Here is a 16,910-nt window from a genome sequence, read left to right on the forward strand (position 1 = left end):
ATCTAATTAAAGCAAAAAAAGAAATATTATTCTGAGACGAGTGACCAATTATTAAAGGCTAATGCAGTGATTCTCAACCACTGTGCCGCGGCACTTTAGTGTGCCGTGAGATTTTTGAAGTGTGCCGCTACTGTGAATATCCATACATAAGCAACATCAGACAAGTAGTTTAATCGGTTCTGCTTTCCTAGGGTGCATTTGGAAACTGTAACCAGTGTTACCAGTAACTGCCGGTAGTTACCAAGGTGTTTAGAAAATGTGACCTAAATAACTAACTGCGTTTAAAAATCACTGTTATGACGTCACCAGTTGTCCTGCAGTACTTACCAAAGTAACCGCGTGTGCCGCCAAATTTTTAAATTATTAAAAGTGTATTGTGACGAAAAAAGGTTGAGAATCACTGGGCTAATAATACGAAAAAATTTTGGAATATTATTAAGCAAGTCAGAAATAAACCACAAACCCCAGAGCCCAAATATTATGTGATGTATGAAAAGTGGCAGCAATACTTTGAGGAATTTTCCATTACCTATAAAAAATACATACATTGTGCAGAAAATACAATGCTTAACTGTTACAATTCAATCAATAACAGAAATATTTAACGTAGAAAATTTACATCGGTGTATCAAAAAAATAAGAGCGAGAACAGCTCCAGGTGCCAATTCCATTACCAACTCAATAATCAAAAACTTTTCAATTGAAGGTATTCATCTATTGGCTAACCTATACAATAATTTCTATAACATGGGTACAATACCTGGAGATTGGAACAGAATCATCATCCAAATGATATTTAAAAAAGGAGAAAGAAGCTGTCCAGCCAACTATCAACCTATCTCTCTTTTGTCTGGGTTTCACGAACTGTTTATAGCAGTACTAACGGAAAAGTTTAATGAGTAGACTGAGAATAATTACTCAATTATACACAGTTTGCCTTCACAAAAAATGGAGGCACTCAAATTGCATTATTTTTATTGACGGCACTAGTTCAATTGCAATTATATAAAAAAAAGACAGTCTTAGCCTTGTTTTTGGATATCGAAAAAGCATATGACTCGGTGGTTATTGCAGTGTTACTAGAGAAGTTAAGCAAAAATGGAGCAGATACACAAATGATTAGAATAATTGATCAATTGTTTGGACACTACGAAGTAATAATTAAACAATTTGACAAGAAATGGCCAGCATTACAAGTGAATAGAGGTTCTTCTTCAAGGTGACCCTTGGTCCCCACATCTTTTTAATTATTTTCTATCAGATATAAATGAATGTTTCGAGAAAGATGATGATGGATTTTTTATAGACGGCCAAGTAATCCACTCCATAGCATATGCTGATGATATTGTAATAGTCTCTCCTACAGCAGCAGGTCTTCGCATGAAAATTAGAAATGTACAAAAATATTTTGATACATTAAAATTAAGCATCAATCCAGGAAAATGTTCAGTTATGATATTACTATGTTATCCAATATGTCTTTTACTGTCAAGAAGTTTTTCATTCAACTGAGATTAAATAGCAATATGTTTACAGTTAATAATAGAATCTACGAAATTTCAAAAAGTATCTGTCTAAGAATTATTCACTAAGTATCACGTGTTTGTGAGTGTAAAAAAGGTTATGAACTAAGAGAAAAAGCAGATTTAAATAGATTAAATTATATTACAGAAGAAAATCAAATTTATCATTTTTTCCAAGATGCAAATACTGTTATGATTTACAAATTATATAATTATACAAAAACATTTTGTAAATAATCCTTTTAACGGTTAAAGTATTTGAATTGATCCAATTTATGTATGTAATAAGATGAACAGATAATCCCAAATGTTGTTATTATGGGTATAATTAATGAATATTCTATGTAATAACTCCTTGTAATAACAGGCTATGGCTTAATATGACTAATAAACATTTATTTATTTATATGATGACACTTAAGTTTTTAAAGAACTTTTATATTAATTGTTGTGTTGTAACAGTCCTGCAAATCAAAATCATCATATAATAAAATCTAATCTTTATATAAAGAAGTTTATTTCAGTTGTCACAAGCTTAGAAGAAAACATCAAATAAAATTGTCAATGTTTGAGTGAAGAAAATAGCTAACATTATTTACAATGTTAGCTCTCCTAATTTCGAAAATTTGACTATATATCATTAAATTTTTTTAAAGTAGTAAACTCTAATATTAAAAACAAAGGTTTGATTATGAAACTTTCTAATTTATCAAGAGATAAGAAAGTAAATGAATGTAACTAGTGACAACAGATGGCATATGATCTTATCTTTATACTATAAAATTGTGAAAGTCGGAATACATTGACATATGTACTACATAATTTTTCTTTTAAAAAAAACACTTGAATGTAAAAATAACTTTGCTTTTTCATTTGTCACCTTTCTTCATTGATTCTCAGTTTTATACAGTGAATCATTTTTGAGATGATTTTTTAAAATTATATTTAAAATTACCTATTAAAATATATATTTTATTGTTAAAAATATCAATCTATTTGTCAAAATTTTGTTTTTGGAATTTGATTAGAGAGATTTTATTAGAAATTCTAAGTATAGATCAGTGGTTCTCAAAGTGGCTGCTGCTACCCCTAAGGGGCAAAAATGAAACAAGGGAATGTCAGGGTCTTGACTGAACAGTGACTTTAGGCTAGGGGTTGGATTTACTGACAACCTTTGCCTTTCCTTCATTAAAATGGCTAAGAAGAAACATTACATTTAATGGTTTTTAGATATGTAGAACAATGTATGATAAGGATACAGTGTGTTCATAGTTGCTCAAAAAAGTTTGAGAATATCTGGTATAGATGATAAAAATGTAAACATTGAAATAAAGAAATATTTTTAAACTAATAAATTATCTTCTAACCTTTTTATTGTGTTAACTTGTAGGAAAGTAAGTTAGAATTATCAGATCACTATGAATAAATGATTAACTTTACAATTAAGTTTTAAAATGGTTTTTAATACTTACTTTCAAAAATTTGTTTTTAGGGTCATCCTGCACAATATAAAACTGTATCAGCAAAAGCTTTAGAAGACTGTAATGTTCTAAGGTAAGTTTTCATAAATTAACATTCTTTTCTGACTGATGACGATATAATATTAGTTATTATAAAGATATTTATCAGTTTGGTCTGTGTTTATTTTATGGAATAGTTTTAAAAATTACATTAGTATGAAAGTTATTTATGAAATAGATGTAGCTTCAGCCATATAATGTTACTTATTCTGTAAAATTTATTATTTTATAAACATTATATAACACTTGTATGCATTGGTAAAATATTCAAATCAGTAATAACCATAAATAAATCAGGCATTTGTATAAGATGATAAACACTTAAACTCCAAATTAAATATTTAAGAACATTTTTAGAACTTTCTATTAGAAAATCAGAACTGAAAATAAAAAGTGAGAGCCTGGACTTGATGAAAAAATTTTTCGAAAGAAAAAAAATCCTAAAGGATATGATTATAACTTTTCCCATGGACTTGCTTCCTTGTTTAAAGTGACACATCGAATGTGTCACCAGGAACTTAACCACAAAATCAGTATTGGATGTGGAGATTTACTTTACCAAAAAAGGGCAATGGAAGAAAGGGGATACCCCAAATAAAAGGCAATGTCTGATGACCACACCAGGAGTTTGTCCGACAGAAGAGTTCTTTCATCCTCGAAGGTTGGTTGTGTGCGCATTAGGGTACACTTTGCTGCAGATACTGCGCCAATAGCCAGTGATCAAAAGCTTAACCACCGATAATCGATGACCCAAGTATTCATCAAGGACTATAGTATCTCCTCCACTGAAAAAAAGGCCCAAATTGAGAGCGATCTTGTGCGAACGTTTGTAAACTTTCTCTCTCTCTCACGCTTAAAGTTTATATGTGTAAATAGTTCATATAATCAGTAAATGGGTATTATTTTTTGTAATTGAGTTGTAAAGTGCACTACTTTTGCCCAATCCTTCTCCATCCTGAATCCAAGTGCCTATAGATGCTACAGCTCATGTGAAAAAGTTTGTGTCTGTTAAAAGACTATGACAAAAAACACTCCTTTAAAATCCAGTAAAGAAAATTTACTAAATAAAAACATTTTCGATTGGTTTAACCGATCTTCCTCAGTTATGATAAAATAGAATGTGAAAATAGAACATAAATTTAAAAAACGATAACCAGAATTCTAAAATAAATACATAAATAATTGAAATTATAGTTGCAAATATTAAATAAATAACTACAGAAATAAAATAAACAATAAAAAGTAAAAATAGACGAATAACTGTTCCTTAATAAAAATTAACTTTCATAAAAAGACTGCCATGCGGTAGCCAAGGTGTTCGCATCTCAATAGTTGATGCAACCAGATTTTTTGTGTGCTTTAAAATTCTCTAATCTTTCCAGATATTCTCATAATATGTATACTCAATGTTGGTTTGATGATCAATGCCTGCTCCCATTGCACCTGAATGTCCTGATGATGTGCATAAGCTACAAGTGACATGTTGTTGAGATTTTTATCAATTGTATATTTATGTTCTTTGAGCCGTTGTTGTAAGTTGTGCATAGTGGCACCCACATAGACCAGTTTTGATTTGAAACATTGGTCAATTAACAGGATGGAGTGAATCCCTGCAGCGGAACTATGGTTATACGGATTTTTATTGTTCCTTAAAATTCTGAATGTCGTTGGGTTGCATCAATATACAACCTCTAGATTATTAGCTCTGACTGCTTTATGTATTCCTCCCTTTCTACCCACGCTAAAACTTGGTTCGAGCAAGTTCCATAGCATTACGAACAAATGGATATTTGGTCCCTCGGGAAAAAAGAAATGTTTTTTTCTCAATTTTCGGATGTTTTTTAAGTTTTCAAATTGTTTAAAAAATTTTTACCTGCACGAAAAAATCTTATTGCGATTTTAATTAATTTTTAATGATGCATGATTAATGCTTAATTGTTTTTTTTTATGGGATTTTTTTTATTAAATTTCATTCATCGTTCTAAAGTTCTAGTGTACAGATTTTACTGCAGTAAAGTTATTTAACACTACTTTCTGATGTCAAAAACGACATCCAATAGTTTTTTAATTTTTTTAATTAATACATTTTATTGTATATTTGTTTAATTAAGTCGGGGGATCGGAAATCGCAATAAAAAACATAATTTTTGAAAAATGTTTAGAAATATACGTTTAACTAGTATTCACCCTACTTTAGACCGTTCATCTCCTGAAACTTTTATGGGAGTGTCCTGGGAATGACGAAACCAGCTATTCTCAAGGTCATCCAGCTGTAAACACAATAACTTATAGGTGTCAAATTTTGCAGAAAGGCGAGACAAAGGAAATTAAACTTTGAAGCTTTCTCTTCAAAATTAACGCATTTCTTTCATTTTTTTTTTCATTTTTATGTTTAATTACATTAAAATTAATAATTAAAAAATCGAATCTGACGGAAATGGGTTAAAAAGGGATATAATTTAAAACCACTTTTCATTTCTGATCCACTGACATATGTTGATGTTTTGCTGCTTGAAGGTTGCAATCAAAACGTTTTTATTTAGTAAATTTTCTCTACTGGATTTTTAAAGGTGTTTTTTTTTTTTTTTTTTTTTTTTTTGGTTATATAAAATATATAGATATGTCCAAAAGACAGTGGTGTCTGATTTACCACTTTGTCGTCGCAAACACTGTGTCCACCCTTTGGTCAAGTTGTCCTGAAGCATAGGTGGGGGCTTCGAGCATTGTCACACTGGTCAGAAGTGGGATTTTAAGGCTCCCAGGTCCCCTAGAAGTACAAAAACAAAAGGCTGACACAAAAACAAAACCTTTTGGAAAAATTAGGCTCAGAGAAAAAAGTGAACTCCGATCACAGGTCAGAGTGGCAGTGTGACAGTAAAGGCAAATTAGAGACCAAATCAGAGAAGAAACAAAGGGGGCAAGGATGGAAACAAGAGGAGAAACAAATCCACCAGGGCACTTGTGGGGAGAGAGCGGGAAGTGCACTTGCAGCAAGCAGTATAGGCAGTATGATCCCTTTAATTCCAACATTTTCTGAAGACCCAGCAGGATTAAAAGCAGGCAAATTTCTTAAATCAATAGATCAAATTGCAAAATTGACAGTCTGGTCAAAACACCATTGTTTAGGGATCACAAAACTAAGGCTAACAGGTATCACAAGTGAATTCGTGTGGAAAGATGCTTGCATGAAAGAAACCAAGAAATATGATGACTTCAAAAAAGAAATGATAGAGAGGTTCGAAAGAGAGCCCTATTTGCTTCGCCTTCAAAGATTTTACACATGCATGCAGGAGCATGACAAAGATATACAAACATATGCAGTTAGGCTGCAGATGCTAGTATCAGAAACGATTATAGAGCAGGCTAGTGATGACACCTGTGAATCAGAAATCATAAAAAGATGTCAACTTAAAGGGACGAGAGGTTAAGAATACAAATTTTAAGTGGCCTTAATCCTATAATTAAAAGACAAGTGATGTCTCAAGAGCCAGAAACTTTTGATAGAGCATTACAGGTGGCCATCAGCAAAGAAACAACATATCAATTAAGCAGCAAACCAGTCATTAGATCAGTAGATGAAGACTAATGAATGGACCATATCAATAGAAAAATAGATCAGATGATCATGCAAATACAGGAACAATTAGATGAATTAAGGAGTCACAAAAGTCAAGAGAAACTAACAGATATAAAAATCCTCCATTTGCACATCAAAAATGCAATCAATATGATAGAAATAGATTTAGAGATCAACAGGACAACTCAAGAAACATAGTAGGCAGCATGTGAACTCAAAGAAACAATTTCCAATATGGAACAAGAAATAGAACAAGCGGCTCACGAACTAATTGGCAAACTCGAATGAAATAACCTCAACCCCAGATACAGCAATATGAGAGGAGGAACAATAGAAACTGGCAAGAAAATAGAGGAAACTATAGGTGGGAGAGACAAAAGCCATCCAAGATCAAAATCGCAAGATTCAATGAAACAACAAATTATCCTAAGGATAGAGCTCAAGATGAGGACCCAAGATTATACTGTCAAATTAACGATGCCAAGACGCAATTAGCTGTAGACACAGGCTCGAAAGTGATGCATATTTTCTGCACTTGACCTTGAACAGCAAACTTCATAGAGCATACGATAGAAAAGAGATATATTGTTTTGAAGTATCACTGTACACAAAATCTATCCATATGGAAGAAGCAAATTCCGATTCAAAATAGGCCCTCTACAATTTCTTTACACATGCTACATCGTCGATGATCAAATCACGTATCCATTTGACAGATTACTAGGAAGAGATATAATTATCGATCTAAGGTTAGGAATAAATATGGCGGACAAAACAATAATACTTCCCAATGGAAGAGAAATAAGCTTCCATGAGCCCTCCAAGCCAAGGGAGAAAACAAAACAAGTATGACAAGGAGGATCCTGACCAATAGAGAAACTGTTGTCAGAGTTGTCCAATCATGGGAAAGAACCCAAATAGTAGTAGGAGGAGAGAAAATTAAAGATATACCTCAAGAAATAGAGAAGAGACTGATCCAATTAGAAAATCCACCAGATTCTAATAAAATTCACTCTTAAAAAGATGAAGAGAAGGGTCAATTAAACAATCTGATCCACGGAAGAGAAGGATAACGAACCAATTTCAATTTCCCTGATGGGAAGGGTACAAAACCTATAAACAACGAGCCATTCAGAATCGAAATTAAATCTTATCAACCCAAGCAGAAGTAAAAACGAGGGGGAAAAAAGGTCAATCGGATGCAACAAGAAAAACAACCAGATCCCGATCAAACATTAAGCTTTAAAATATTACTCAAAGCCATAATAGTCCTCCTCACTATGCTCACGATTTTAGGCATCCCATTTTTGCCTGTAGTCATTTTCTCAAAAAGGTCGACCCCTTCACAAGGTCAAGGAACTCTAGACATGACACCGACTACAATGCTACATCTGCTGCAAAGCCACATAACTGTTAGAAAATCATCTCCCACATACACAAATAAAGTCAGACGGAAAACAAATCAGACAAAAAGTGATTGCAACAATTAGCAGAATTAATTAGGGAGCCCAACAGATGGCATTTTGTTAATGTTACATAGCTCATCAAAAGAGAGAGAGATTTTTTCATTGTAAATTGTTACACCGACTGAAAGGAGCAAAATCAAACTTGCTCTTTTGGGACCAAGCATGATTTTGGAAAGGCCGGGGTGACGTGAAAGCCTGGACTTGACAAAAAAATTTTATTCAAAAAAATTTTTCGAAAGAAGAAAAAATCCTAAAAGATATGATTATAACTTTTCCCACGGACTTGCTTCCTTGTTTAAGGTGACACATCAAATGTCTCACCAGGAACTTAACAACAAAATCAGTATTGGATGTGGAGATTTACTTTACCAAAAAAAGGGTAATGGAAGAAAGAGGGAGGACCCCCCAAATAAAATGTCTGATGACAACACCAGGAGTTCATCCAACGGAAGAGTTCTTCCATCCTTGAAGGTCAGTTGTGTGTGCATTAGGATACACTTTGCCATGGATACTCCACCAATAGCCAGTGATCAGAAGCTTAACCACTAATAATCGATGACCCCCATGTACCCATCGAGGATTATAGTATCTCCTTCTCCGAAAAGGCTGAAATCGAGAGTGATCTTCAGGTAAATACTTTGCATGAACTTTTGTAAACACTCTCTCTCTCTCTCTCTCTCATGCTTAAAACTTGTGTGTAAATAGTTTATATAATCAATAAATGGGTATTATTTTTCGTAGTAAAGTGCACTCCTTTTGCACAGTCTGTCTCCATCCCAAGTCCAAGTGTCTACAGACACTATGGCTCATGCAAAAAGCTTTGTCCAAAAGACAGTGGTGTCAGACTGACAACTTTGTCATTGCAAACACTGTCAACCCTTCGGTCAAGCGGTGATGAAGTATAGGGGTGCTTTGAGCATTGTCACAGAAGAGAGAAGTAAAAAGACAGCAATTATTTAAAAACACAACAAAAATATTAAATATTTCAATGTTACTGATTTGTCTTGACATGTTAAGCACCTCAATAGTGGGACATAAATTATCACATTGGGCCATGGTCCTTTTTATTAACAAAATATCAGATATGATGGCTATTTAATATAATTAAATAATAAAATGTAATTTATTTTTAATATAAACTATGCATTGTTAAAAAAAAACTTTTTTTTTCCCTCAATTTTTAGACATGTGTTGCCTGAATGATTTTTTTTTTCCTCCCTAATTACATTATGCCATCTTGTATGCTCATCAGATTTTGAACTCAACAAAACTTCTACCACATTCAAGGTTGCATAATTGTATTGATAGAAATTCAATAGAAATAATCACTGAAATAATAGAGCTATTGTTTTTTTACTGTTTATGTTCACTAACAGAAAATGAAGATTGTTTCTTGAATATTTGTTTTTGTGCTTTATATTTTTATGATATTGTACTTATTCATATTCTTTGTGCAAGAAAAACATTAGAAAAGGCAAATTTTGCTCATTTTTCTTCTCATTAGGGAGAAAATAAATTCCTATTAATAATCTAAATATATAAAGTTACTTGTCCTGACTGACTGATTCATCATTGCCCAGAGCAAACCACTGAACCTAAACAGGTGAAATCTGGTACAGTTAGGGTAGTATGTCATGAAAATGCACACTAAAAAGGGATTTTTCGAAATTTCTTCTGGAGGGAGAGCATTAAGGCTTAACTGGAAGAACAGCTTCTACTGTATTATTTTAGATGCAATTTTTTTATTTTGAACTACATTTAGTCTTCATTGAGTACTTAGGTGTATTAAATTGATAACATTTCAGACATTGTTATAAATATTTTCATATATTTCGATGTTTTAACCAAATGTTTGAACCGTTTTAAATTCGAATTTGTTATTGCATATTGGTTCAGTTATAGAACGATTGTTAACGTTTCAGAAAATTGATCAAATTGAAAACAGTTTGTTTGATTCGTGGCAATTCTCATCTTTCTCAGTGGTAGGTGTTATATAGCAATTACTATGGTTGTTGAAATACTGAATATAAATGGTGTTTGCTTGCAAAATCTGCACGGGCAAAGTTGTGGGTAACAGCTAGTCTATCATAAAAATAATTAGTGGGTTAAGTGCAATTTCTATTTCCACAGGCCATGCTTTAACTATTTCCATTATGTTTATATGGGTAGCATGTTCATCCAAAGTTATACAACTTGGATTTAAATGTAGCAATTCAACCAGGCCATGTGTTGCATATTTGCACCACCTGGTTGAATTGCTGGATATGTTGCATATTTGCAATATGCAACTTATGCAATACATGGCACTTAATGTGTTAAATGCTGTGAATAGAAGACAATGCAAAAAACAAGCATGAAGTTGTCTTTTCCTTTTTTATTATATAATACCAATAAAGTGCATTGTTTCCATTATTTTTATTAAATTTTAAAGTATAAAAACTATAACATTATTTTTGTACACAGTTATATAATAGAATTTATATTTAATTTATAAGTAAGTTTTCAAAAAAGTTTTACATTAAATTTCTTTACTGAATGTTAAAGGTTTTGTTGATTGTGCTTTGTAATTCATTCCAGTTAATGAGAAGGTAATTTTTTTCACAAGAAGTTGACAGAAGTTGAGAGATGAAGCAGCTTTTTTTCTTCTGTTAACTTTTAAAAATTTTAAAAAATTTTCTTGTAAATTTTAAATGCAATTATCATCATGGCCATTTACTAGTTTTATTAATGTTAATACTATACATTGTTGAAAAGCAATATTTATATTGACACTCAATTCCTTGCATGCCAATCAATCTACAGATATGCATGGCATTATTCATGCTCAATGTTTTTCTATTAATATCGAAAAGTATCTGTCCATTTGACGAAAATACAGTAATTCGTCGTCATCATATTTCTAAAGTTTGCAGCTTCCAGCATTAATGAATATTTTGTTCTTGGGTGCAATCTTGATTTTTCCCTTCCCACAGTATAATACAAACATCTTTTTGACACTCATCATTGCTCAACTATTAATGCCAGCAATACTCAACTATTCCCCAATTTGTGTGTAGTTAGTGGTAAACTACTAGCAATGGTTTCACAGATAGTGCCTTAGGAACAGATTTCTAGTAGTGTTGCCACTAAAAAAAAAGTATAATTTGTATAATTTTTTCAGAATTTTTTCATTTATTTAAATAATAGGTTACCAGTTGAAGCATTTAAAGTTCTTCTGAAACGAAATCCAGAATCATTAGTAAGGTTGACACAAGCAGTTATGGTTAGGTTACAGAGGGTTACTTTTACTGCTCTTCATCATTATTTGGGATTAACTACACAGTTAATTAAAACAGTAAGTTGCCTGTAACTTACTAATTTTAAATTTTAAGTTTCATGTGTTTAATAGAGTAATGTATTTTAGCATACTAAAAAACCTCTGCATTCCTTGTCACCTAAAGCAAGTCCGTCACGACCGCAGTCTCGTCGCATTAGTCAAGAAAATCCTCAGCCAAAAACCACAAATGATATTTTTACATTTGAGAAAACTGTGACGTTTGCAGATAAACCATGTATGATTTAGTTTTTTACATCGTTTGTTAACTTTACACGCTTCTTTTATTGTTAATAAATCTGAAAGGAATCAAAAAATTAATTCTTAATTTTAATATTTTAATATTAAAAATAAATTATAAAATTTTTCAGGATTTTTTGGTTAAAAACTATTACAAAACTATTTTAATGCAATTCTTCTAATCTTTTTTCGTAACAATAAATTTTATGTATTACTTTCAACATTTTAATACTGATTAAATTTTAACATTTATTAATTTTTCTTAGACGAGCTTCAGCCCCTCGAGGAAGAAAGATTCCGTCATTCAGATAGTTGTCTAACCGAAGCAGATGCTGCTAATTTGAGAGGTTACGTGTCTGCATACTTTGAAAAAGCAAAACAGGTATAAGACAAATTTAATATGAATTGGTTTGGAAAGTTAGCATCTGTATTGTGATTCACTTAATACACTTTTTTTCAAGGGTGCATTTTTTTATAATATGTAAATTTATATATAAAAATATATAAAACTTTAACTTTAAGATCAAACTTAGTAGTATGACACAGTAAATATTAATTAACTATTTTTGAAATTTATTTAATCAAATATTCTCTAGTCTGTTATTTATAGCTATTTTATTTTGCTTCTTCAATTTATTTTAGCTGTTTTTGATGCTTAGATACTTTTAGTTGTTCTACTTAGTAGTCACATTAGTTTCAATGGTTTATTTGCTACTAACAAGTGTTAACAAATGCTAAACTTTGTGGGCTGCAATTTTCAAAAATTTTAGACCTGTAAATTTCTACTGGTGTTTATCTCTCTGTTCATCCTTCCTTAATCTCAAGAACAGTTAGATGAAATTTGAGACCAGATATGGAAAGCTTAGGGACAGGAAGCTTGATTAACTATATATGAACTTCTGCTTTGGAACAGAAGTGACTTTATTTGAATTCAAAAATTTTCTCCAGAGCAGAGTTAGATGACAAGAATGACTCCATTGTTAATGAGAAAAATATCCCAGTATGATGTACAGGGTCAAGAGCCTCTGCACATCATATTAATACTTTTAAAATTGAGAGCATTGCAATGAGAAATTGGAGCCTGACATTGTGACTGTGTCACAATAAATAATTGCTCATTTAACATATAAAATGCCATCAAGACAGCATTATAATATACCATTTAAAATAAATATTTATTATGAGGGATGTGCATCAGAGCATGGAGATAGGTCTGCTGAACATTACTTGTTTTGTGACATTTGTATTTATCACTATCATACAGGATGTTTTCTCATTTTTTATCCAATGTTTTTAGTTATTGTAATTGTTGGTCACTATGATTACTTTGGCTTAATCCTGACATGATCACAATAAATGGCATCCATTATGTTTTTTAAAAGTGCTTGTTTTAATAAAAACTAATTTAACACTAACAAATTAGTTAAATTTATAGTTTGCTTCATTTAAATCAATCTTCTATATATACACACACACACACACACACACACACACACACACACACACACACACACAGTGATGCCTCGTATAATGTATGCCTCGAATAACAGACGTTGCAAACAATGAACTTTCTGTTTGGCCGTTACAGCAAACAAGTGCAAATGATGTTTCTACTCTTTTGCCATTGCCAATGACAATCCGCTATTTTTTAGATGTTTTTCTCCTTCTTGGTTTCCCAGAATAGTTTCTTTGAAATAGGCATTTTGGGAGCCCTTGAAAGAGCTGCAGCTCAAAGCCCTGCTGATACTGGACAAAGCCCCTGGTCACCCAAAATACCTGGAAGAGATCCTGGAAGAAAGCTATCCTTTCATCAAAGTGCAGTATCTACCAGCAAACACCACTGCCATTCTTCAGCCAATGGATCAGCAAGTCATTGCCAACTTCAAAAAACTACACCAGAGCTCTCTTCATGAAGGTGTTTGAAGAATGTCAGCTTTGTGGAGACATGACTGTCCGAAAGTTCGGGAAAGAGAAGTTTCATGTTTTTTTGGCACTCAGATTCATCCAGAAGGCCTGGGTAGAAATCATGCAGAAGACCCTCAATTCAGCCTGGAAGAGGCTTGTTCCTGAATGGACCCAGGAAGAACCAGCTGAGGATACAGAAGTGGTGCAGGAGATTATCTCGACGGCCCAAGAGTTGGAATTGGAGATGGAGGTGGAGGATGTGGAGGAGCTCATTGAAGAACACCAAGAAGAGCTGACAACCGAAGAGTTTTTTTAACTCTTTCCACCTGTGGGCACTAAGAGGGCCTTTTATAGACGGCCCATTATGGGTTCGGCCAGGCCCACAATGGGGTGACCGGGTGGTGAGGGACGGGCCCGACATATCCGAACGGACCACCCCCCGAAAAATTCCTGGGGATTATTCGACCCGACAACTGAAGAGCTCCAAGAACTTCTTGTTCAGGAACATCATGAAGCTCAAAGGGAAGCTTCATCTGACGAGGAGGAGGAGCTATCCAATTGTGGGTGCGCCGGGAGGTGGACGGAGTCGCACCTCCTTTTTCTTGGCTGACAGATCGGTGAGACCTGCCCACGGTCAAGATGGCGGTTCGGGCATTACGTGAGTGGAGGAAGTTGATGGATCCGACGATAGAGCGGCGGTGATACTTGAACAAATGACGTTAACAATGTATAAAAACAACAATTTATTAGGACTAAACACTAGTTACAATTAGGGGCAAGCTACCGTCGCCTAAGTTTTGGATACGCGGAGGGAGAGTTTACACGAATTTGGGGAGTCCATACCTCTTGTTCTGAGTCGGTCTTGTCACAAGTTCAAGGTATCCTCGGCAAGGTATTCCTTCGTTCGACATCGGGTTCCCTCGGGACTCGGGACGCGCCCACTGTCTAATGGACACTATGTAACCGACGAGTCAATCGGATGGACACTATGTAACCGACGAGTCAATCGGATGGACACTATGTAACCGACCCCCTTTTCCTCTCTCGTCGCCCTTTTATCGTCTCGGTCACGTTTCTCTTTCACCAACCAGCACTATTCGAATGCTGTTCCTCATGATTCATGTTTTCTCAATGGGAACCAAACAAAAAAACATTTTATTGCTAGCGTTTGGTTCCGGCGGATTTGAATTTTCACACAATCAACCAATTTCAACTGCTGTCATCAAGGACTTCCCTGTCAAATGGGGAGAGGTTCAGGAGTTTACCAACACTTACTATCCAAACACAGCTGAGGCCAACAGGATCAATGATCTCTACAATACACCCTTGCCCATCATTTCCAAAAGGTGTTGAAGAAGAAAGAGAAACAGATCACCTTGGACACGTTTTTCAAGAAGCCAGCTGCCAAAAATCAAAGGATGGAACAAGAGGAGTTGACCCTGCAAGCCTTGGTAGCCTCTCCTGAATCTGACTGATTAAAAAACAATAAAGAGAGACCTGCTGCAATGTGTAAAAATTGTGTGTCTGTATGAATGTGTGAAGAAAGTGTTCCTCCACCTCCTCCTTACAACTTATGACTACCTGGCATAATTGGTGACTGATCCAATTTTATTTTTTAAATGGTGGTGTGGTTATTTTATGCTGCGGAATGAATTACAGTAGAGCGTCGATAAGTGGAATGGCCGGAAAGTGGAACGATTTTCAGTCGGACTGTGTCGTGCTGAATCGAATGTTTTTGATACTAAATTTACTTCTAAAGTATAATTTTCATGCTTTTTATATTCTTTAATATATTTATTTTGTTTGTACAAAATGCAGAAATAATTTTTAACGATACGATAGCCTTGATGATTATTATAAAAATTTTCGTTAGGCTTAAAATTGACAAAAATTCAACACGAAGCGACACGCAACGGAGAAAAATTCAACACAAAGTGACACGCAACGGAGAAAAGTTTGAACATCGGACAGGTTAATGTATTTTTTCGTACAAAGTCGGAAACTGGAACAAATCATTAACTGGAGGGACCCCAGTCCCCAAATGGTTCCACTTATTGACGCTCTACTGTATATGTTTTAACGCGTTCAGCCCTTAGCCCGAGATATCTCGGGCAAGTTGTATAGCGTTACAAAAAATGGGGTCCTTTAGGACCCCTAAAAAAAAATTTTTTTTTTTTGATTTTTCGGATGTTTTCTAAGTCTCCAAATTTTTTGAAAAATTTTTACCCGCGCGAAAAAATTTTATTGCGAGTTTAATTAACCTTTAATGACACGCAATTAACGCTTAATGGTTTTTTTATGGGATTTTTTTATAAAACTTTATTCATCTTTCTAAAGTTCTAGTGCGTCGATTTTACTTCGGTAAAGTTATTTAAAGCTATTTTCTGATGTCAAAAACAGCATCCAATAGTTTTTTAATTTTTTTAATTAATAGATTTTATTATATATACGTTTAATTAAGTCGGGGGGGTCGGAAATTTCAATTAAAATCGTAATTTTAAAAAAATATTTAGAAATATACCGCCATCTAGTATTCACCCTACTTTTTACCCTTCTCCTCCCGAGAGTTTCATGAGAATGTCCCGCGAAAGACGACACCAGCTGTTCTCAAGGTCATCCAGCTGTGTAAACAATGACACATCGGTGTCAAGTTTCGCGCTAAGGCGAGACAAAGGAAATTATACTTTGAAGCTTTTTCTTCAAAATTAATACATTTCTATAATTTTTTTTTCGTTTTTATGTTTAACTACATTAAAATTAAAAAGTATTTAATTCGCCGGAGTCCCAAGGAGTTAACATGTATTTTTATGGGGAAAAATGCGTTTCATACAACAAACTTTTCACATAACGGATGTGCAGCTGAAATGGATTAAGTATGTTATGATGCACTACCAGTGGTGATATTCAAAATATTTAACAAAGGGTTCGCTAGCAGAAAATTTTTTCCTAACAATCACTGACAAACAAAATGGAAGTTTTGGCTAAAAATAAATACAACACCTTTTCTTGCAATATATCTAATAATCAGTGGTGTATTTGGAACGTAAGGGGCCCTGGGCGAAGACCAGGTAACAATACTATATTAGTGTTGTCGTTTTTTTTAGGCAGAGAAGTTTTTCACCCTGAATGGCACTGCTGGTAATAGACAGATGTCATTGTCTCTCAAAATATAATATCCTTTTTATTTCGCTGTCCTTGGCCCGACACATGTTCCACAGCCATCTTGTATTATATCGCATGCATGAGATTGTGGGACCTCTTATGACTGGATCTCGTTTCAAGAACTCTCGATCGATTGCGATTAAACCTCGTTTCAGTTGAGATTGAAATGGTCAAGAGAGATCGCACCAAGGCATAGTCCCCGAC

General features: G+C 33.8%; 1 protein-coding gene across 1 annotated transcript in view; it reads left to right on the plus strand.

Moving 5' to 3' along the window:
• Positions 1 to 16,910, plus strand: part of sws (patatin like phospholipase domain containing sws) — a 164,726-nt gene that overhangs the window by 30,764 nt on the left and 117,052 nt on the right. The window contains exons 8-11 of the mRNA XM_067288448.1: positions 3,016 to 3,077; positions 11,273 to 11,420; positions 11,490 to 11,637; positions 11,906 to 12,021. Coding sequence (XP_067144549.1) covers positions 3,016 to 3,077; positions 11,273 to 11,420; positions 11,490 to 11,637; positions 11,906 to 12,021 — 474 coding nt within the window. The remainder of the gene's footprint in view (positions 1 to 3,015; positions 3,078 to 11,272; positions 11,421 to 11,489; positions 11,638 to 11,905; positions 12,022 to 16,910) is intronic.

Source organism: Centruroides vittatus, unplaced genomic scaffold, assembly GCF_030686945.1.
Source record: "Centruroides vittatus isolate TY-2023 unplaced genomic scaffold, ASM3068694v2 scaffold_861, whole genome shotgun sequence".
Taxonomy (NCBI): Eukaryota; Metazoa; Arthropoda; class Arachnida; order Scorpiones; family Buthidae; genus Centruroides; species Centruroides vittatus.